This window comes from Solenopsis invicta, chromosome 9 (assembly GCF_016802725.1).
Source record: "Solenopsis invicta isolate M01_SB chromosome 9, UNIL_Sinv_3.0, whole genome shotgun sequence".
Lineage (NCBI taxonomy): Eukaryota > Metazoa > Arthropoda > Insecta > Hymenoptera > Formicidae > Solenopsis > Solenopsis invicta.
In genome coordinates this window covers 6,882,824-6,906,896 of record NC_052672.1, presented here as the reverse complement: position 1 = coordinate 6,906,896, position 24,073 = coordinate 6,882,824, and the positions used below count along the sequence as shown (strand labels likewise).

At 30.5% G+C, this 24,073-nt stretch overlaps 1 protein-coding gene and 1 long non-coding RNA gene across 4 annotated transcripts; both read left to right on the top strand.

Moving 5' to 3' along the window:
* The first annotated feature begins 1,389 nt into the window (after window positions 1-1,389).
* On the top strand, window positions 1,390-16,975 carry LOC113002672 (G-protein coupled receptor Mth2-like). 3 transcript variants are annotated; one of them, XM_039453711.1, is made up of 11 exons: window positions 1,390-2,230; window positions 3,869-4,000; window positions 4,810-5,088; window positions 5,412-5,762; window positions 8,801-9,092; window positions 9,456-9,678; window positions 10,308-10,522; window positions 10,598-10,676; window positions 12,350-12,531; window positions 12,832-13,012; window positions 16,594-16,975. In XM_039453711.1, the coding sequence occupies exons 3-11, from the start codon at window positions 4,822-4,824 to the stop codon at window positions 16,823-16,825; spliced, it is 2,022 nt and encodes a 673-aa protein (XP_039309645.1). In that variant the 5' UTR covers window positions 1,390-2,230; window positions 3,869-4,000; window positions 4,810-4,821; the 3' UTR covers window positions 16,826-16,975. The 3 variants fall into 3 exon arrangements, with proteins under 3 accessions (XP_039309645.1, XP_039309644.1, XP_039309646.1); XM_039453710.1 differs by having other exon boundaries at window positions 4,360-5,088; XM_039453712.1 differs by having other exon boundaries at window positions 4,360-5,088; window positions 15,950-16,735.
* Window positions 16,976-20,552: 3,577 nt separating this feature from the next.
* LOC120358682 lies at window positions 20,553-23,645 on the top strand. Its single transcript, XR_005575585.1, has 2 exons — window positions 20,553-22,147; window positions 23,615-23,645. It is a non-coding gene; the product is annotated as an uncharacterized LOC120358682 (long non-coding RNA).
* The last annotated feature ends 428 nt before the right edge of the window (window positions 23,646-24,073 follow it).

Here is a 24,073-nt window from a genome sequence, read left to right as displayed (position 1 = left end):
ACATCGTATCTAAAACTTAGGGCATTTGTCGACAAAATAAGCCACCTGTTTTTTAAATATTTTTCGGATTTAAAACTTATTGAGGTTGAAGTGTTTAAAGATATAATTTTTCGTACAAAATCTTAATCCACATCTTTGAATACTTGTAAACGGCATAATGTTTGCAATTTATTGTTATTCATTTAGGTATCTCATTTTTTTTCGGAAAGAAAGTAGAATGAATATAATGAAGTTGGCGTCGTTTCCTATAAGAAAAAGTCTGCTTACACATGGTGATATCTTAATTTTAAATAATTATCGATAATCAATCCTATTCAAGAATTTGAAATCTCAGAAATTACTTCACAACTCAAAATAAAGTACTATATGTCTACTTTAATTGTTCAATTCGATTCAAAGTACCAAACACCAGTACTGCGCCAGTGTTTTGCAAGTGTTAGGTCCTATTTAGACAAATTTGCATAGCTGCATAATTATATGCAAATTAATTGGTTTATTTACTTATGCATGTGCTAATGGACCAACGAATTTCTTTATATGTGTACAGTTAGCTAAAAGGTTGCAACACATTTTCTTCGATGGTTTTTGGAATGTAGACTTGCTCATCCAACGGCGAACGTAATTTGTTCTTGCCAATGGATCCAACCAATTACGTTCGCCGATCGATGAGTAAGTAAGTCTACATTACAAAAACCATCGAAAAAGAAGTGTTGCAACCTTTTGTTAAACTATGTTAACTAATTGGTATAACAAATGCAAATACGTTTTCTGAAATACTTAATAAAATAATGCATTATTTATTTATACATATATACATATAAAAGAAAATAAATAACAAAAATTTTCTAAATGCCGTCGCAATGTGTGCTAAGTTTATGTAGTAGAAGTACGTATAAACCTATTATGCAAGAATGTCACACAATAATTTTATTGCGTAACGTTCGCAACGTGAACATGTTTGCAGATACTTTTACTACATAAACTTATTATTAGCACACGGATGTATTTAAAAAATTTTTGCTCGGATAGTCGACGAAAGCAATAAGAAAAATAGACAAATAGACAAATTTTTTGCTTGTATATTTTCTACTTGGTTGACGTACTTAAACCAAATTTGCCCAATTTTTATAAACCCAATTAGAAAATGTATTGCTTGTGATAGATTTCAGAAACATTTCCGTTGGATATTATATCGCAAAGTTTTAAAAACATTTCTATAGCAATAATTCACAAGACATTTTAATCGTTACATTTCTAAATGGTAATATCGCATACGAGGTAACGATTAGAACTTAAAACTTTATGTGCACCATGAGATTCTTTATATCACGAAATCAGATTTTATTCGCTTCGAATTAGTCTCAGTATTATAATCATAACACAGTCACGACATCATATCACATAAACAATTACCGATTTTTGAACATCGTTATAAGATTTCTCGTTTAGAATGATTATTTTATCCAAGGCTGTCTCTCGCATATTTAATAAGATTGGATTCTTTAGTATTTTCTATTTTAAAATAAAGCATAAAAAGTCGTTTCTCAAGAAGATCACGTTTAATGAATGTTAACAAACTGTTCAGACTAAACACGTTGTCATAATGTATAAATAGATACTGTTGCGTACGATCTACACTTGCGATACGTCGTGCACAACATACATAATACACACATTCACAAGCGGATGCAAACACGCGCATTCGGACGGCACGGTAGATGGTCAAGTGCATGGACACAAAAAAAGAAGAGAAAGTCTCGGACATCGCGGTGTCGATGTTGCAATCGTCAAAAACAAATTATAAACAACTTATTAAAAAAATATTGGTGTCTCCTCTTGAGCTCGTTACAACCGTCCGTCTCGATGTCTCGGCAATAATTTTGCGACGCTTGGGATTTGGCGATCCACGTTGTCCAATAGAGGCAAAGATTTTGGAATGGAGACCAATCTAGACAGAACTCGGAAAACCCGAGAATATAAATAAGGTTGGCGGAAGATTTCCTTCACTCATTCCGTCCGAAACCATGATAGTGTCCGAGTCTTCTCAATATACATCGCTACTCAGGGTGACTACACCCCTAGGTTAGATCGATCCCGGTTACCGAGTACCAGTGTCGTTCAAGTGAAAATCATAATCATTTATAATCATATAGTAACAATTCGAAAGTGATAAAATAAACTGTTAATGACGCGAAACCACAGAGTGGATCTTAATCCATCCTCATAACAGGTACTAATGTATTTATTAGAAGGCCTAAACGTATATTAAACGTTTATTCAGTGTAATGTCTCTTCCACAAAAAAAAAATCATTGTCATGTCTCTTTCCTTATGTTAAAAAAAAAAAATCACAAGAATACGAACAAGTTACTGATGTACAGCAGTTCTTCAACAGTATATCGGTAATATTTTCTTATTCGTGTAGTTGTTTCCGAAAAAATTACAAAAATGAAACTTTAAATATGTAAAACAAATTAAATTAAATGTATATAGACCAACTAGTATTGGCTCTTTATTGGTACTATTTCATATATTTAATTTAATTCTCTGAGCCCAATACTGTTAAGTCACTCAAAAAGATAAAAAAAGACGTTGTAAGATCTCATTAAACGTTTTTATACGTATAAAATACGTTGAAAACTGCGTTAATTTTTAAAAGTTAGCTTTTTCATTTTAACACTTACTAACCAACGTAATATTTTATTCCTCACTAACCATCGTGAGCCTCGCCACTAGTAACTCGCGTTTTACGTTTTCATTAAAGGATACATCGTATAATACAATGGTTTTCAACCTTAACTTTAATCAGTTTCAACTTTCTAATATACCAAAGTAAAATAGCATATTAAAATTTAAAAAATTAAAATTAATTGTATCTTATAAAATTTTTTTCTGTCACATTTGGTATTAAAACTAGTCCTCCAGACAAACCATTAACTTTATTCTGTATTATTAACTATGCTTCATGATTTAAAATCGATCTACTGATTTCCATTGGGTTTTTCTGACTATGATACAATCCCTCCCTCGCGTGCTGTACTCTTGATGTTGACATTGCTTGTATTTTAAATACAGTTCTCTTTTAAAGATACTGGGTAAACATGAAAGAAGTATAAAATAGTAAGCTTGCAAAACAATTGCAACTTTAAAAAACGCAATATATGCATAGAATCATAAATAAACATAGAATAATAAACTTATTGCAAATTAGCGCATTTTTTATTTTTGAATATTAATTATTAATTCAAAATTTCTTCACAAATGAAAAAATGGATTTAAAAATTGAAATTATATTGACTTAAGTGCTATGAAATAATTTTTCATTTTGTCCTAAAACTTTATCAATTTCTTTACTTTTTATTTACGGAAGGGATAGAATAAATATTCATTCAACTTCATGCTAAAAAAAATTAAATTTTAATTCACAAAAAAAAAATTTTGTAGCATTCAAAAGGTTATAAATAGCTTATAATTACCTAATTCTGTTCTTTTTTTAATTCTGCAAAATAGATGAGCAGTGGAGGGACAGATTTTCAGCATACCATCAGCTAATGTTATGCTGGGGCGTTGAAATAAAAAGTGCGTTTGAAGAGACCACTATTAGCACTATTTATGTTTTCTATCTTTATCATTTATTAGATGTTAACAAGAAAAGACTAACGCAAATATCGCTAATAACATCTCTCCAAACACACTCCTAAGAGAGCTCTCAATTCGCTTTTTCGCGCTAATCTATTCGGTTGTGCCACATCCAGAAACATGTGTAAATAATGCGAACGAATGTCAAAGAATAATTTCATTAAAAGCAACATATTCTCAGAATGGGCAAGATTATAAAATTAATGGGACGAGTCGTTGATTAATTACAGAGACACATACAAGGGAAATGTGTATTCGACTGAATACACAGATAACTCGCTGCAACGTAACGTCACTTCAGGAAGACAAGAAAATTGATAAATAAAGAGAGAACTGAGTGAGGATCACAATTTTTCAAACAAGTAAGTTAATTATTTATTCTGTTACTTTCATTACGATACGTTAAATAAATGTTTATCTCAATTTCTTGTTGATAAACAAAATAAGTAATACATTTAGATAGAAAGATATATATAAAAATTTAATTTATAGAAACGTTATAATTTATAAATATATAAAAATATAATCTCTTTGCTTGGAAAAGAAAAAGAAATATTGAGGATAAATATTGATCTTCGTTTTAAAATTTTAATAATCACCTATTACAAAATAATAATTTGATGTCAAGTATTGTATAACCCAATTTAAAATGGTACAAACATAAATTTATGCTCAGAATGATTTCAGTGGAAACATAATAATTCAAGTTATTATTAAACAGATAGCAACTATTTCTGCCCGGAGTAGTAAACGAAAGAAGAATCGAAACACACAAAAATAAAATTAAGTGCAGGAAGGCATTATTATTGTTGTGCATAAAACTTACAAATAGCTGTGAAATGGCGGTTTAAAACTTAAGCAATTAAAGAAATGGTTTAAATACGACTTACAATAATAATTCATCAGGAAAGTCTGAAGAAGTCCTTTTTGAAGAAGAGTGAAAAACGCTGCATGTATTATTTGTAGACAAGTGAATTATATTTTTATTAAAATAAAGTGTACGTAGAAAAAAACAGGTTTAAAGTACAAAGAGCAGCAGCTTTGAAATGTAACTGCAAATTAATCAAAATAATAATCTGGAAGTATCTAACTAAGAACGTGACGTTGACTTCAAAAAAGCGATAATAATACAGAGATATATACTTTGTATTAAATTAACGAATAATTACAGATTTACACAACTATGTCTATGATAAGGTTTGCTTTGCTCGGCCTGGTATCATTCTTAATAAAAGCATCATCCGAGTGGCAACTGACGAAATGTTGCCCACCGGAACAGATCTATGTAAACAATTTCACCAACTGTGAATCATTACCGTTATTCGCGATAGACGTTTATTCTCACTATTGGAACATTACCCGAGAATTCCAAAGAATTCCTCAGTGCAACGAACCTGAGGATCTTGTGACAACGGTACTCGACGATTTCGAATCTGACACTGTCTTAGAGGTAAATTGAAATTAAATTGATCTTGTTTATCTTTAACTTTAAGGTCGCAATGTCATGATTGACAAGATAGAAATCAAATTTTATAAGAAATATAAAGAGAATAATAAAGAAGTATAAAGAGAAATTTAGGAAAGACAAGAAATGCTTTTTTGATTCGCTAATGTATGTAACTATTTATATCATTTAAAAGAAAAATAATAATATCCACACTTCGCATACCATTCTAATCATATAACTAAAGTAAAATATTATTTAACAACAATTATTTAAACGATGTTATAAGCAAATGACTCCTGTTTAACAACTTAACAAATTGTTTGTAGGAGCCAGCTTGCCTTGAATATTTTTGCAAGTCAGGGGAAGTGAAACCCATAATAATAATTCGTTACTGTCGATCAAACAAGGACCAACACGTGAAAGCAAATGATACATCCTTTCCGCAACTCTTACACACCAGAAAATGTTGCTTTGGCGATACAATATTCGACAGCGGCACAAAGACATGTGTGACCCGATTAAACGAATCACAGAGTCTTGGAGCATTTTTGTTCAATAGATCAACTGACGCAAAAAGTTCAGTGATACTCACTCAAGGTCCACCTGAGTGTAAAGGGCCGATCGTTAATTATGAAATTAATGAAAACGATATCTTCCTACGGAACAATACATTTGCGGTGAGCAATAAATTAGAACTTCTAATTGTAAGATAGTTTTCATAACAATTGCGTAACAATTGTTATTTTAAGTATACTGAAAATTTAAATTTTTTAGTTAGATTAACAATCTGTAGTTAAAGTAAACAAAATTTCAGTTTTACACAAGATTTTATTGCACAATATTGCTTTTAATGTTTCGTTTTTTCACTGTTATGCATGAACAGAATGTACATTGGCTTAAATATGATTTCCGAATTATACAATAGCGTCTATTAACATTTTGACACAAATATTTTTAGCGATATTGTTTTATTTTTACTATATATCCAAAAAATTATCTTACAAAGGTGACAAAAATAAATTCTTGTAACTAACTAAAACAAAACAAAAATATTGAAACTTGTTGCTCAGACATAAATATTTTGTAACCAAATTGTATTTGAAGTCACCATAAGTATTTTATCAATATTTGAATTATTAATTTTAGCCAGAATTTATAACTAAAATTGCTTATATTGTAGATATATTAATGTTCTGTCTTACAATGTTTAGTGGCATATTAATTTGTTTTGATTACTGTCGCATAACGAAGTGACATTCAGTTGAGGAGCCTCAATATGCGAGTAAGAAGGATTTTTATCCATTTTACTTTTAAAACCTTGAAAAAAAGCTTTGTATTTGAATATTTGCTTTTTTTAACGTACGTATCTAAGCTCTTGCTATATAGTGGGATTTAAATTGGGACTTTGAAAAGTCCAGTCTAAAACTGTTTTTGTTTTCTTATAAAAGAAGCTAATTACAAATTTAGAGGTGCCAACGTATATTATGTATACATTTTTCACTTTTTCTGAGATGACGGTTCTTAAAAGGTGCTATGTTAATGTTACTAATAAAGATTGGCTTCTTAATTTATTAATTCTGTGATATTATTTATTCTGATTCACACTAAGAGCTGTGTTTAAAACCGAAAGTAACGACACATAGTTCAAAAGACTCAGATATTTTATGCAAAATTAAAGAATATTATTTCAATCACAAATCCTGCTGAGATTAATTAAAACCATACACAAGCCTATCTTATCTATAAATGTATTATATACAAAACGTGATCTAATTTCAATTGTAAATTAAATGTATTGCCAGTTAGAAAACAGCACTATATTTATCTCGCGTGGGTAGTACTGTGTAATCTTATAATTTTTTTGGTATAATCATGTCAATAGCACAAATTTTGATGATAATGGTTTTAAAAATGCCAACAAGTTGTTACTTAAAGTTGTCACGTAATGAAGGTATCAATTTAGCAACAAATGCGAACTTGGTTTTCATAATTCTAACAACAGTAAGTGTTATGATTGTGTGCAATATATCAATAATAAAATAGACACCTTTAGCATACACAACTAGACAAAAGAAATCATACACAATAAAAAAATTGATTTTGGTAGTGTAACTATTTTTTTAACAAGCAAATAGGTTATTAAATACTAAAAAATTAAAGCATTTTAAAGTATTTAAATAAAGTAAATATGAAATAATCAATTGTTCTCAACTTTTTTGTAAAAAATTGATTATTTAATATTGTTACATTTTACCCTGGACAAAATAAATCATACACTTAAATAGTTTAACGTAGGGAACTACCAATGTTTACATTTCGTCGTTCTCCTATTGTTCGTCATTTTACGGTTTGTTTACATTGTATCTACGCTTAGAATTTACGTGTTCAGTGAATTAGAGTAACTGTAACGAGCAAGAACAATGTCACGGAAGCAAATTTCTCTTGATACCCGAAATTTGGTCATTTGGGACCGACAGAGTGGTGATTCTTTTAGGATAATTGCTAATAAATACTAGATCTCTGTTGGAGCAGTGCAGCACATTTGGAAAAAATACAAAACACATGGGATTGTGAAAAACTATTCTGGAAAAGGTCGAAAGCAGACTACAACTTTTCGTGATGATACCAGAATCGTTCGAATGGTAAAACAAAATCCAAAATTATCATCGCAAAACATTGTGGAATCATTGAACTTGAATGTCAATAGTCGCACTGCACTTCGTAGACTTAGGGAATCTGGACTAAAAAACGTGTTTGCATCAAAGCGTCCTTTCATCAATAAAATAAATAAGAAAAAAACGATTCACGTTTGCCAAGAAGTACGCAAATATGCCTCTAAGTTTTTGAAAAAAAGTATTGTGGTCTGATGAGAGCAAGTTTGAGTTTTGGATAAAAACGGCGGTCTAGGGTGTGGCAAAAACCTGGTGAAGCTCTCAAAGAAGTAAATACTCAGAAGACTGTAAAACATGGAGGTGGTAATATCATAGTATGGGGGTGCTTTGCCTGGTCTGGTATTGGTAATTTAGTTCAAATTGAAGGCATTATGACGGCAGAAAGATATATCGATATCTTGTGCAAGAATTTGGAAGAATCTCTTTTAAAATTGGACTTAAAAAACAACTTTATCTTTCAACAAGATAACGACCCAAAGCATAAGGCGAAGAAAACCACTGCTTTTTTCAAATTCAATAAAATAAAACTCCTCGAAGGGCCACCTTAATCACCAGATTTAAACCCGATTGAAACCCGATTGAACGTAGATAAAACAAATGTAACTCACAAAACATCATATTATGCAGCACTCCAGAAGGCCTGGGAGGAAATTGATTCTGAATACTTGAAGAAATTAGTCGAGAGTATCCCTCGCCGACTGGAAGCAGTATTAAAAGCTAAAGGCGGCCACCAAGTACTAAGCATCATTAGAATTAATTTTATTTGTTTGTTGACTACTACTTCTAAAAGTGTATGATTTATTTTGTTCAGGGCAAAATGTAACAATATTAAATAATCAATCTTTCACAAAAAAATTGAGAACAATTTTGATTATTTCTTATTTTCTTTATTTAAATACTTTGAAATGCTTTAATTTTCCTGTATTTAATATTATATTTGCTTGTTAAAAAAATAGTTACACTAACAAATTCAATTTTTTATCAGGTGTATGATTTATTTTGTCCAGTACTGTATGTCGATAAGAATAACAACAACTTAACAGGTCATGATACCAACGCTGGAAAATAATGTCAAAGAGGAACCAGTTACTGAGGACAACGCTTGTCTCGAGATGACGCCAGAGTTTGCAGTTAACAGAAAATTGATAGTCCGTATCTGCAGAGATCCGGAATTCTGTGACACGAACGCTTGTATCAGAAAGTGCTGTCCCGAAGATAGATATCTTTATAAAGATAGTTGCATTAATTTTAAACCCAATGAAGTGGGAGAATTTTACAATGCTCTTGTGAACGCCGTGGATCAGACGAATTCGTTCACTTTCGACACGACCAAAGGTACTTCTAATCAGAGTTGCCAAACTGAGAGACTCCCTAAAATTTTTTTTAACTTACGGGGGAATTTCTGAAAAAATGCAAATATTACAGATACTTACATTTTCTTCTTTCAAAAATTATTTGTGCTGTCAAATAGTTCCACTTGATAATAACAAAACTTAAATTTACAGAAAAATCCCCCAATCTGGCAACCCTACATCTAATGGTATTTAAACACTTCTATTAAATGACAAGAAAAATTTATATTTTTATCTTTGTTACATTGCTTGTCATTACTAATTAATTATAAAAAAGTTGACAATTGTCAATGTTAATTCTACTCACAGAGAAACGAAATTAACTTACTTCTCTTTAATTACTTAGATTACGGAGTTTTGATTCAGCAGCCATGTGACCAAATGTATCCTTACGATCCAAACGAATGGGAAAAACAAGTGTTACTGACATCAAATGGACATGTTTTTATCCGAAATTATGATACGAACGACATGCACTGCTTCGACGTTAGACATAAGTATTTCGACAACTCTACTAACTTTGGTTTGTTTGTCTGTGGCAAATACCTGACGTCTGAGACTTATAAGAGGTATATTATTTCTATTATAGTCTTCATCTATACTATAGTCTGCAACTATAAAATTTATTATGCGATAACTGTATATATGTGTAATAATTATTATTCGTATACATTTCCCAACTGCTATTATATTAGACTATTTTCACTCATATTTATTTTTGTAGATAGGACCGAATAGAGAGATTGTATTAATATGGGATTTGCCAATGCTTTGTTATATCGCAAGTTTGTTCTCGTAAATTTGTGTTAATTTCCTAATAATTAATTATAATTCAATACATTGAATTAGACTTTCATTAACGATGCTAGCGTATTACTATGCATTCAAGCTCTTATCTCTTCCACCGCAAATTTGTTTGTAATTTGATTAAATTCGACAGATTTAATTTGTTTGAATTATACGATGTGTCAAACAATCATAACATATAATAACGTGTCGAGAACCGTATAATTAAAAAGTATTTGAGTATTTAAGAGCTGTAAATATTTTAGTTATATGTATACGCGGAATAAGAAGAAGCATTATTAATGTATGGGAAATTGATGAAAATAATGTCAGATCAGTTTTCGAGCATTAGATAAATGTCGGATTTGTATACCCTACAAATTATGAAACTTAAAATTCATTTTTTGTTTAGCGCTGACTGGTGGTTCGCTATATTGGTCGTTAAATGTATATTTCTGTTGATGACATTGCTAGTATACGCGTACTTACCGAATCTGCAAAATATTCATGGAAAAACGATTATATGTTATGTGAGCAGTATCTTGCTGACTACCATATGCGCATTCATCATCAACTGGTACAACAAAGTCACATTTGAACGAAAAAGAACATTGTGCAAAGCTATAGGTTTGTATACACACGTCTTGAGAAATATTCATATACGAATAACATTAAACACATGTAAAACATATATTTTTCTAGCTTACATCGGGTTTTTTTCTTTTCATACGCAATTTTTCTGGCTTAACGTCTTGTGCTTCGATATATGGCGGACCTTCGTGTAAGTCATACACCATGATATCATTGGGTTAAATGGAATTATCAAAAATTACATAAATGAGATAATTATTTTACCGTGCAAAAAATTAATAATTACTTCTCTTAGATTATTAATTACTGAATTAATTTTTTAATTTTAATGTTAAATAAAGTATATTACCTTATTTAAAGTATTACCGCACAAAACCATTTTCTCATTTATTTCCATGGTATTTCAATTAACTCAAATTTTTCACCAGTGTTTTCACCAGTGATTATTATTAACTTTATTTTATGGCTGATCATATTCCAATAGTATATTTATTAAATTATAAGTTTCAATAAAAATTATAATCTCCAATTGTTTGAATATACATTTACAAAAGTAGACAAAAAAGAACTAACTTTTTTTAAAATATTAATAACTGTTTTCCTAAATAATTTTTACAGTGTTTCAACAAAATTATATAATAATATGGTAAATTATATTGTTGATATGGCAATTATTATACATTTAAAAGTTAAATTTGAAAAATATCATTTAAATACCCTAGCAAAAATAGAAAACTTCTTGAATCGTCATACAAACATCACATAAGCTCATGCTCCGATGTCCAAATCTACGTTTTATAAAAAGTTCGATTACAACTTTATCACTCTTCGCATATCTTTTCTTTACGTTCCGATATTCCAATTTATTGGAATTATTTTTGCTGGCGTTATTTTTACCAAAGAAATAAAATGTGTCTAAATGAAATCCCATAAATCTGTGATTATTTATGATATCAGCAATTTGCCATATATTTGTCATTAACTAATTTGAATATATCAACATTGAAGCAATACGCAGTAAACAATGTAAAAACAATGTAAATTGTCAGTCCAATAGCAACATTTTACTTGTCAGAATTATGAGAGACATGTTATAGTGAATTATGATCTGTTGCTGTTATACTGCTGAAGATGTAAAGTACTTCGTTGATATTATAGTTAAGTAACGCGTATTAGTACGGCTATAATTTTAAGGATGATTTAATCGGATAAAAATGATAAACTTTGTGTACCTTTCTTGAACGGCATTTACATTTATCGAACTACAATAACAAATGGGTATACACAAACGGAACGAGACTACACATACTTGCTTATTGCGAAACTGTCTCTACTGTTAACTTTTGCACAGAAATACCGATACTTCCCTCGCGGACTGCATACAGGCCTATTTCGCCGCAGGGTCATCTCACTTCCCTGTTCTAGGATACTTTCCTGCCAGCGACGTATAGCTCAACCGCAATTTTCCCCTCCTTCGCCTATATTTCCGAAGACCTACGTTATTGGCCACATATTTTCTTCGTACATAAACGCTTGCGAGGTTTCATCAAGTCTCGATTGGATCATTTCTTACTAGTATTCTTACACATGTAATCAGATAAAAAAATGGCTGTATGAAACACTATACATTTTGAATCAGTACCGAAGATGAAGATAAGGATTTCAAACTACAATATGAATTGTCGACAAATTGATGGCAAATTGTTACATCGATAAAGGCATCAACTTGTAAAGAAATGCAAACTCAATTGTGCTACAAATCTCATAATAACACAAGCTTTGATTGAAAGCAACATTTCAGCATAAATACAAAGCTGACTTAATAAAATCTAATAAGTTAATATTAATTTATCCCCTCCACAGAATTGTACGTGAGAATAAGAATGTAAAGGACCGCAAAAATAGGAAACGATTGCTGTTGTACTGTTTATATGGGTGCGGCATCCCTTCGCTTCTGTTAATCCTCATTATCGTCGTCGATAACACTAAATTACTTCCAGAATATTTGGCACCCGATATTGGCAACATCTTTTGTACTATTACATGTGAGTTATTAATCGATAACCATTTTCCGAGAGATGATATAACGTAAATTAGTTAATACTATTAACGAAGTTCTTGAAAATATTACCGACTTCTTACAAAAGCTGACTCGCCTGTACAGTGTTGAATATTTCTTCGAACCTTCTTGATATAATAACTTACGCAGCAAATAGATAGGTATGGTAACTAGATACAGTTGAGAATTAATACCAGATGAATTGCAATCTAAAAATTTATGTAGTATTTATGCGTAATAATTATATAATAATTTAATTAAATCTTATTATGATTTTATTGAAAAGATACAGCCACTTGGGATAACTATGAAGATTTAATCTTTCTTTATGGACCGGAGACAATTGTGACAATATCCAACGTGGTGTTTTTCATTCTCACGTTGAAATATTACAATAAGGTAAAAGCGGATATAAAAGATTTAAATACCGATCCCAGAAGCAATCAACTTGATTCCATTAAGGACAGGTGAGTGCTTTTGAGTCATAAAACATTGATTTTCTTTTCTTTTTTGGAAGTAATTATAAACTAAAAGACAAAGTTTAACAAATAATTTGTAGTTAAAATAAGTAAATTTCAAACGTGTATTTTAGGATTTGTGTTGATTTTATTATTTTCATCCTATTTTTAAAGTTCTGCAACCTACGCAAAACTGCAAGAATTGCTGTCTACTAAATAATAAAACACCAGAAATATGATAATAAAATGGTGTATGTTCCAAAAATTAGTTTATACTGTTGGTTTCTATTACGAATAATCAGTTAGATAACTATGTTGTGTAAAAATAACCATTTAGCTCTAGATACCTGGTAAATATCATTATGCAATTAATGCAATCATTCCTTGAGTACAAAATGGTATTTACTAGGTAACCAGATCTAAGTGGGTTTTTTACAAAGCATAATTATCTAACTGATTGTTCATCATAGAAATCCAAAATGTAAACTAAATTTTAAATTTCTAATTTCTAAATTTTAGTTTTTTATCAAGAGTCCCTCATTTGGAGGCAGTTAATCACGTTCGTCATTTATGTATGCCAATAAGCAATAATTTTTAATGTTATAATTTTAAAATCAACTATATGAATGTTCAATACGACACAATTTACATCACATAAACTTGTTGAGTGAGAAATTATTACGTTTATATTCTCGTTCTCGTTACTTAAATGTGTTAATACATCATATTAGGATCATATTAAGTTATATTAAGATATTATTTATATTGTATATATGCGTCAACTAAAATTGACGCTCATTTTACATTGTCGGTTATTGCGATAAATATTAACAAATGCCTCGGTAGTCAAACTAGCTAATGCTCATTTCCATTAAAGATTAGATTAACTTAGATCTCAGTTTAATTTACTCTTTATCTTTTTCCAATTCTTAAATTTAAAGAAAGATAAAGAGTAACTTAAACTGAGATCATAGTTAATTTGCGTTGTTAGAAACAGGCTTAAGATACCCGCGGGACGAAATGTTGGAGAATCCATGTTTAAACTTTGATAGAGGTTTATTTCGATTCAAGACTATTTTTCACAATAAATTTTTAAAATTTTTGGAATGAGGGGACAGGGATAATAAAGATCTTTGTAAGCAATAAAATTATTAAATTGATTAGCAATTTAATTTTTAAGATATTACACATTTACTATATTTCTGGATACTTTTTAAAAAAATGTGTTTTAAGTCTGGCAAGTATGCAACGTGTTTTGAGAATCTTGCTAATGTTTGTAAATTCACCCAGAAAATTATTGACATGAAGATCTACTTTCGGTTGGTATAACTGTTATCATTATTTACATATGTTGATATATTAATATTGTCAAATGTAAAATTATAACATTAACATACATAAAATGAATTAAAGCCTAAGATGAGCAAGTTATATGATCCTTAAATTATTTTCACTTTTACATTATTTTTTTAAGAATTGCAGGAATAACGACGAATATAATGGACTATATCTTTAAAACGGATCCATGAATTTTCTATTTTAAATTATAATTTCGAGTAAATTTACAATAACTTCATGAGTCAATAAACAATTATAGCATTTTAATGAAAATCATATGACTATGATAGATATCATCACCAAAAAAAGATGGGATCACAACAAATTTAATAAGAAAAAATTAATAATTAATTGATGAAGGGTATACCGCAATAAGGAGAGTGATTTTGGAGATACCTTTTATAATCATGAAGTTTTTTGTAAAGGTTAATTTAAATTTAGTGGAGAAAAAAGGTATTAATAAAAAATAACATTTCTTGCGATATTTCGAAATTGTGGGGGTCTTTTGAAATGAAACTTGGCAAACAATTTTCTTTTATCAGTGTGGATATTTTGCCCTATATGTATAACGATCGATTACGCACGAGACCCAAAATCACTCTTCTTATTACGCTATACCTTTCCTAAGCATGATAACACATCGGTTAAGTTAATCCCATAATTGTATTGTAATAATAATAGGGTAAGGTTGCTAAAATTGCACCACTTTTGACATAAAGGCTTATAACAGAAATTTAGAGGAATATTTTTAGTTTTCTTACGTCATAATAAAGTACAGCAGTTCTCTTTTCATACTTATTTTTTGCAAAATTTTATGTATTGTCATAAATTCTTAAATGACAATTTTTAAGAAACCTTTAAATAGTGCTACTTAGACTACCTCTTAAATCGCGCCACACGTTAATATTACTCTTCATGGGTTAAAGCGACACTTTTTCTGCTAGATTCTTTATTCTCGAGCAAAAATACGTTAGATAAGCATAATTTTATTAATATTAGAGATAAATACGGTAAACTAAATATAATTTCCATCAATGTAATCATTTCGATAACTTTTCAGCTATATTGCTACATTACGGCAATATTATTACAATGTACGCTCTGCATGACTATTATATTTAATTTTATATATATGCATAACTGATCAAAGCAATAGTGCGATTTAGAAAACTAACGGAAAGTAATGCAGCGTATACAAGATTCGTATTCGCCGTCTTACTTTCCATTATATTGACAATTTGATGAGTCTCAAGTCTTATATTAGAAAACTAAGACATGGTGCGATTTAGGAAACTAAAGTATTTTGAAAAACTTTATTCATTTAATTTACGAATAAAACACAAAGTTATTTGAACTTTGTTAATCTAAATTTAATAATATCGTGATCACTACAAATTATCAAAATTTATATTATGTATTTTACTTTTTTGCATTCAAGCTATGAAATGTGTTGAAAAATGGCAGCATAGTTACGATTTTTCTATACATATTAACATCAAAATTTCTAGTATTCTTAACATATTGAGTTCGATGAAGGATAATGATAATGTTATGTAATTCCTAAATAATTTCACAAAGAGTGTACAAGTACTATGATTGAATTTATAGATGCGAGATGGTGCGATTTAGAAGCCGATGCGGTATCGGCAACCTTACTCTACACTGTACAGACTATTGCTTCAGGAAATGAACAAGGCTTTGTTAATACAATAAAATAACGGTCTAAAGATCTACTGTAACGACATGAGATAATATGACATCGGTTGTCAAATTAACTGCGATTGATAAAGATTCGGTGAATAAAAACCTGTTCAGCTCTTGTAACGTAAATAAAAATAAGAATAAAGGGAATATTTAATTTATAACCATATATAACTTGCTCGTCTTAGGCGCTGCTTCTCTTTACTATTACTTTGCATAAACGAGCATAAATATTACTAATTTTATATTCATTGTAACATTAATATTATGTTACTGTCAGTTGATGTTTGCTGGGTACATACCTATCGCTATTAATTTCCAATAAATGAGAAACGCTTTATACACAATTATTTTGGTATTATAACAAATGTCCAAAGAATCCGAAATACATTGTAATAATAGAACAATATTTATTTAATTTTATAGCTGTTTTATCTGTATTTATGAGTGATATCTTTACATATTATTTTGTTTATTTCCAATTTTATTTTTTAGATGGATTGTTTTCATATTATTTTTTAATCGTTTGTATTTGTATTATTTTTCAATAGATTTTTCATGATCGTCAAACTGTTCATCGTTATGGGAATGCAATGGATATTCGAGACAGTAGACTACTTCCTCAACAAATATTTAGGTTCCAATCATCACGTGAAGGTGTTTTATTACATCAGTTTAGGCTTAGATTGTCTTGAAGGTTTATTCATTTTCATTATTTTTGTTATGAAAAAAAACGTGTATCGAGATATTCGCAAACGATTGCAAGATATAAAAAAAAATTAATCTGCAACATAATGTGATTGTTTACTTATACAGTCAGGAAAAACGCGATCAACTACGCTATATTTTTGCTTCATTTACGCGACTTATGTTTTAAAAAGAGTCGATAACTAAGCCATATTGAGAATTTAAGAGATCACAAAGAGAGTAACGATATAAAAGAGAGAGTCACAATTTAAATAGGAAAACAGACCATTCCAGGGATTTGGTTAATCCGGAAAAGATAATCCTAACTAGCAATACAATGAATTGAATAAGGAAAGGAAACAAACAGAAAGATTGCAACAAAAGTTCAAAAAGATCATTGAAAGCGACATCCTGTCAGCTCTAGTGAAATTTGGTTTATACCAAAATGAGTGGACAAAAGATGACGTTGAAGAAATCACCAATATATCGAAAGTAAAGCAATCTGTCGGTTTGTTTTCTGTTCCTAAATTTGGTGATGGAACCAATGTATTAAAATAAAATTGGTAAAAAGAAAGGGTACTATGGACTGTGGACATTATGGTTACCCCCGTTATCCCCGTCATTAGGTGACAAAATCAAATAATTTATGGAATTACATAATTAGTAGCCCGCCGTTTTTAATAGCGCTAATATGTCAAGACACAATATATCATGAATATTATTGCAAAAAGTGGACATATACACAACATTAATACAATATTGCTATAATATTACAAATTATCAAAAATGTTGAACAATATTTTCGGAATACTATTTTAATATATATTATTTTAACTTTTAATAACATTTATGTGATGTTCGAGAAATATTTTAGAGCCTACAGGGCTTAAAATACTAGTAAGCATCTAGTGATTTACTAGATGCCCATTGTCTACGATTGTCTTTAAGATTTACTCATATTAATTATTTTTGTTTTAAAAAAAAGTATGTATCAAGCGATTCGCAAATGGTAGGAATCACATGATATCAAAGAGAACCTGCTACGTGATTGTTCACTTATACGGTCTAGAAAAGAGCGATTATCAGTACTTTTTGTTTAATTTACGCGACATATTCTTTAAAAAGAAGTCGATTGTTCGATACACGCATTGTCGCGATCACTTCTTTGACACCACCAAGCATGCGCAAAAGGGAGAAAAGAAAATCGCATGTTTAAAAATCGTGTGTTTTTAAAACGCGACAGAAAACAAACGGTATGCTTCAAGTACCATTTAAATTTTACAAGATGGTGGAAACTTGTCACGCTCTCTTATTGGTTAGTAAAAATGTCTGCGCACGAGCACACCTTGTTTCTTACACCATGGGTGGGACATTGATCGGTTGTTTAGAGTTCTGTGCATAAAAAAATATTTTTCCTGTATGTCTGAACTTTTTAAACAATGTTTCATAAAGTTCGGCAGCGCTATTAATTATTTGTTAAATAATTTTTATTTCCTGATATAGCCGTATTTATTGTTACATGTATACTGGCAAATGTATTGTTATATGGACACTGGATTTGCTCGTTCTTTTCGTAACCCGGAACCAATGACGTGAACGTGACGAGATTATGATTCCTCTTTTTGCTTTTTTTGGGGGGGGGGATTTTTGTTTTTTTTTGTTTTTTAATTTTTTTTTGTTATATTTTTAGAATTTTTAAAATATACGATTTTTACAAAAGATAAGTATTTTTTTTTTAATTAATAAATAGTTGAATCGACCGGAATTTTTCGGAAGGACCTTGGTTACGTTCAAAACTACAGGAAAAATATCTTTTCGTACACAGAACTCTTCGAAAGAGACCAGCATCTCATCTATAGTATACATGCAAAAAATCGGTTTTTTAAGAAATTATTAATTTTTTGTTGATTAACTAATATCGAAATCGACCGCAACTCTCTGGAAGGCGCTTTAGTATGTTGACAACTGTAGGAAACATATTTTTTGGTACACAGAACTCTCGAATATACACCAGCGTCTGACCCATATGCGCGAATATACGACTTTCGCGGAAGATAACAATTTTTTTTTAATTAATAAATAATTGAATCGACCAGAACTCTTCGGAAGGCGTTTAAATACGTTCAGAACTGGAGAAAAAATATTTTTTTGTACACACAACTCTATTATGTAATATTATAAAATAAATATTTTAAGATAATTTTTTTTTTTTATTAAATAAACTATGTTAAACGCTAGAACTCTTTGTAGAACTCATCTAGAACTATAGATCTTTTAAAATCCTACAAGAATTGGCTCTGGAAAATCACGCAGGACAAACTGAGACGCTGCGTGAACCTGGCGTCTCTCTTTGTCATATGCGTTTTTTTCGCTTTAAAGGCCAGAACTATTTGTTTTATCTATTAGGAACTGTAGAACTATTGAAAATAAACCCAGCTACCCCCCAACCTACTCTTGTTGCAACCTACCCCGTCCACCCCTAAGTAAACTTAGACTAAAAGTTTTTACGCACAAAATTATTAGTAAGGTAAATATAATTACGTAGTGCCTTATGGATGTTCTTGTGGGGAAGCTCTAAGGTTGCAGCACGTTACAGGAAACTGATAATATGGATCGAAGCAAAGGTATGTCGGTACTCTACACTTATCATAATGTAGAAAATCCTGCTTGGTGCTGTGACAAAGAATTTTCGAAATTGGTTCCGGCTCTAGCTGCGGACTTGAGGGAGAGTTCGCTAGCTTGGTTACCGTTGGAACATTCAGGACTTTCGTGAACTGCCCGAGGGCAACGATGTATATACTTCAAGCTGTGCACCGAAGAGCGAACGCGCGAACAGGAAGGACTGCGTGATAAGATAGGTCCAATCGCAAGGCGCCACGAATCCCCTTGCGTGGGATAGGAAGCTTTGCGTACCCCCTATAAAAAATTAGAACTTCACTTCTCTGTTGGGACCGTCGCCGTCAAGACGAGCCGCGAGAACAGCCCGCCTCGACGAGGTGCGTTTCTGTTGGTAAGACGAAACAACATTTCGTAAAGCCGGTTTTACCGATCGGTTAAGTGCCGCGCAGTAGAAACTGATAAGTAGACACCGGTGTCATTTTTATAAAAAATCTAAAGATTACTACATAAGAAATTGGACATCGTATCTAAAACTTAGGGCATTTGTCGACAAAATAAGCAACCTGTTTTTTTAAATATTTTTCAGATTTTAAAACTTATTGAGGTTGAAGAGTTTAAAGATATAATTTTTCGTACAAAATCTTAATCCACATCTTTGAGTACGTGCAAACGGAATAATGTTTGCAATTTATTATTATTCATTTAGGTATCTCAACTTTTTCGGAAAGAAAGTAGAATGAATATAATGAAGTTGGCGTCGTTTCTTATAAGAAAAAGTCTGCTTATCTTAATTTTAAATAATTATCGATAATCAATCCTATTCAAGAATTTGAAATCTCAGAAATTACTTCAGAACTCAAAATAAAGTACTACTATGTCTACTTTAACTGTTCAATTCGATTCAAAGTACCAAACATCAGTACTGCGCCAGTGTTTTTCAAGTGTTAGGTTAGTCCTATTTAGACAAATTTGCATAGCTGCATAATTATATGTATAAGGAAATTAATTGGTTTATGTTCTTATGCATGTGCTAATGGACCAATCAATTTCTTTATATATGTACATACAGTTTGTAGCTAAAAGGTTGTAACACATTTTCTTCGATGGTTTTTGGAATGTAGACTTGCTTATCCAACGGCGAACGTAATTTGTTCTTGCCAATGGATCCAACCAATTACGTTCGCCGATCGATGAGTAAGTAAGTCTACATTACAAAAACCATCGAAAAAGAAGTGTTGCAACCTTTTGTTAAACTATGTTAACTAATTGGTATAACATAATAAATGCAAATACGTTTTCTGAAATACTTAATAAAATAATGCATTATTTATTTATAGATGTATACATATAAAAGAAAATAAATAACAAAAATTTTCTAAATCCCGTCGCAATGTGTGCTAAGTTTGTGTAGTAGAAGTACGTATAAAGTTGTTATGCAAGAATGTCACACAATAATTTTATTGCGTAACGTTCTTGCTGAACAAGTTTGTAGATACTTCAACTACATAAACTTATTGTTAGCACACATTACGGATGCACTTAAAAAATTTCCGCTCGAATAGTCTACGAAAGCAATAAGAAAAATAGACAAATAAACAAATTTCCTGCTTGTATATTTTCTACTTGGTTGACGTATCTAAACAAAATTTGCCCAATTTTTATAAACCCAATTAGAAAATTTTTTGCCTATAATATATTTCAGAAACATTTCCGTTGCATATTATATCGCAAAGTTTTAAAAACATTTCTATAGCAATATTTCACAAGACATTTTAATCCTTTCATTTCTAAACGGTAATATCGCATACGAGGTAACGATTAGAATTTAAAACCTTATGTGCACCATAAGATCCTTTCAATCACGAAATCAAATTTTATTCGCATCGACTACAATATTATAATCATAACACAGTCACGACATCATATCACATAAACAATCACCGATTTCTGAACATCGTTATTAGATTTCTCGTTTAGAATGATTATTTTATCCAAGGCTGTCTCTCGCACGTTTAATCGATTCGATTCTTTACTATTTTCTCTTTTAAAATCAATTCAATCTCTATTAAAATTATAAAAAGTCGTTTCTCAAGAAGGTCGCGCTTAATGAATGTTTACAAACTGTTCAGACCAAACACGTTTTCGTAATGTATAAATAGATACTGTTACGTACGATCTACACTTGCGATACGTCGTGCACAACATACATAATACATGCACAAGCGGATGCAAACACGCGAATTCGGACGGCACGGTAGATGGTCAAGTGCATGGACACAAAAAGAGAAGAGAAAGTCTCGGACATCACGGTGTTGCAATCGTAAAAAACAAATTATAAACGACTCATTAAAAAGATATCGGTGTCTCCTCCTGAGCTCGTTACAACCGTCCGTCTCGATGCCTCGGCAATTATTTTGCGACGCTTGGGATTTGGCGATCCACGTTGTCCAATAGAGGCAAAGATTTTGGAATGGAGACCAATCTAGACAGAACTCGGAAAACCCGAGAATATAAATGAGATTGGCGGAAGTTTCCTTCTCTCATTACGTCCGAAACCACGATAGTGTTCGAGTCTTCTCAATATACCTCGCGACTCAGGGTGACTACACACCTAGGTTACATCGATCCCGGTTACCGAGTACCAGTGTCGTTCAAGTGAAAATCATAAACATTTATAATCATAATCTTTTCCATAAAAAAAAACATTGTGATGTCTCTTTCCTTATTAAAAAAATAAAAAAAAAATCACAAGAATACGAACAAGTTACTGATGTACAGCAGTTCTTCAACAGTATACCGGTAATATTTTCTTATTCATGTAGTTGTTTCCGAAAAAATTACAAAAATGGAACTTTAAATATGTAAAACAAAATAAATTAAATGTATATAGACCAACTAGTATTGGCTCTTTATTCGTACTATTTCATATATTTAATTTAATTCTCTGAGCCCAATACTGTTAAGTCACTCAAAAAAATAAGAAAAGACGTTGTAAGCTCTCATAAAACGTTTTTATACGTATAAAATACGTTGATAACTGCATTAATTTTCAAAAGTTAGCTTTTTCATCTTAACACGTACTAACCAACGTAATATTTTATTCCTCACTAACCATCGTGAGCCTCGCCTCTAGCAACTCGCGTTTTACGTTTTCATTAAAGGATACATCGTATAATGCGATGGTTTTCAACCGTAATTTTAATCAGTTTCAACTTTCTAATATACCAAAGTGAAATAGCATATTAAAATTAAAAAAATTAAAATTAATTGTATCTTATAAAATTTTTTTCTCTCGAATTCGGTATTAAAACTAGTCCTCCAGACAAACCATTAACTTTATTTTGTATTATTAACTATGCTTGATGACTCAAAATCGATCTACTGATTTCCATTGGGTTTCTCTGACTATGATACAATCCCTCCCTCGCGTGCTGTACTCTTGATGTTGGCACTGCTAATATTTTAAATATAGTTCTCTTTTAGAGATACAGGGAAAACATGAAAGAAGTATAGAATAGTATTCCTGCAAAACAATTGCAGTTTTAAAAAACGCAACATATGCATAGAATCATAAATAAACATAGAATAATAAATTTATTGGAAATTAGTGCATTTTTTATTTTTGAATATTAATTATTAATTAAAAATTTGTTCACAAATGAAAAAATGGATTTAGAAACTAAAATTATATTGACTTAAGTGCTATTAAATAATTTTTTATTTTGTCCTAAAACTTTACCAATTTTTTTACTTTTTATTTACGGAAGAGATTGAATAAATATTCATTCAACTTTCTGCAAAAAAAAAATTAAGTTTTAATTCACGAGATAAAACTTTTGCAGCATTCAAAAGGTTATAAATAGCTTATAATTACATAATTCTGTTCTTTTTTTAATTCTGCAAAATAGATGAGGAGGGGAGGGACAGATTTTCAGCATACCATCACCTGATGTTATGCTGAGGCGTTGAAATAAAAGTGCGTTTGAAGGGACCACTACTACCGCTATTTATGTTTTCTATCTTTATCATTCATTAGATGTTGACAAAAAAAGACTAATGCAAATAACACTAATAACATCTCTCCGTACACACCCCAAGGACAGCTCTCAATTTGCTTTTTCGCCCTAATCTATTCGGTTGTGTCACATCGAGAAACATGTGTAAATAATGCGGACAAATGTCACGGAATAATTTCATTAAGAGCAACATATTCTCAGACTGGGCAATGTTATAAAATTAATAGGATGAGTCATTGATTAATTACAGAGACATGTACAAAGGAAATGAGTATTCGACTGAATACACAGATAACTCGCTGCAACGTAACATCACTTCAGGAAGACAAGAAAATTGGTGAATAAAGAGAGAACTGAGTGAGGATCACAATTTTTCAAACAAGTAAGTTAATTATTTATTCTGTTACTTTCATTGCGATACGTTAAATAAATGTTTATCTCAATTTTTTGTTGATAAACAAAATAAGTAATACAGTTAGATAGAAAGATATATATAAAAATTTAATTTATAGAAACGTTTTAATTTATAAATATATAAGAATATAATATCTTTGCTTAGAAAATAAAAAGAAATATTGAAGATAAATATTGATCTTGGTTTAAAATTTGAATAGTCACCTATTACAAAATAATAATTTTATATCAAGTATTGTATAACCTAATTTAAAATGGTACACATAAATTTATGCTCAGAATGATTTCAATAAAA

Excerpts from the sequence above, each read along its gene's own strand:
- LOC113002672 (XM_039453711.1), top strand. The coding sequence starts at position 4,822 with ATGTCTATGATAAGGTTTGCTTTGCTCGGCCTGGTATCATTCTTAATA. Across the intron at positions 10,677-12,349 it reads GATATATGGCGGACCTTCGT|AATTGTACGTGAGAATAAGA; the intron begins GTAAGTCATACA and ends TCCCCTCCACAG. Across the intron at positions 12,532-12,831 it reads CATCTTTTGTACTATTACAT|ATACAGCCACTTGGGATAAC; the intron begins GTGAGTTATTAA and ends TTTATTGAAAAG.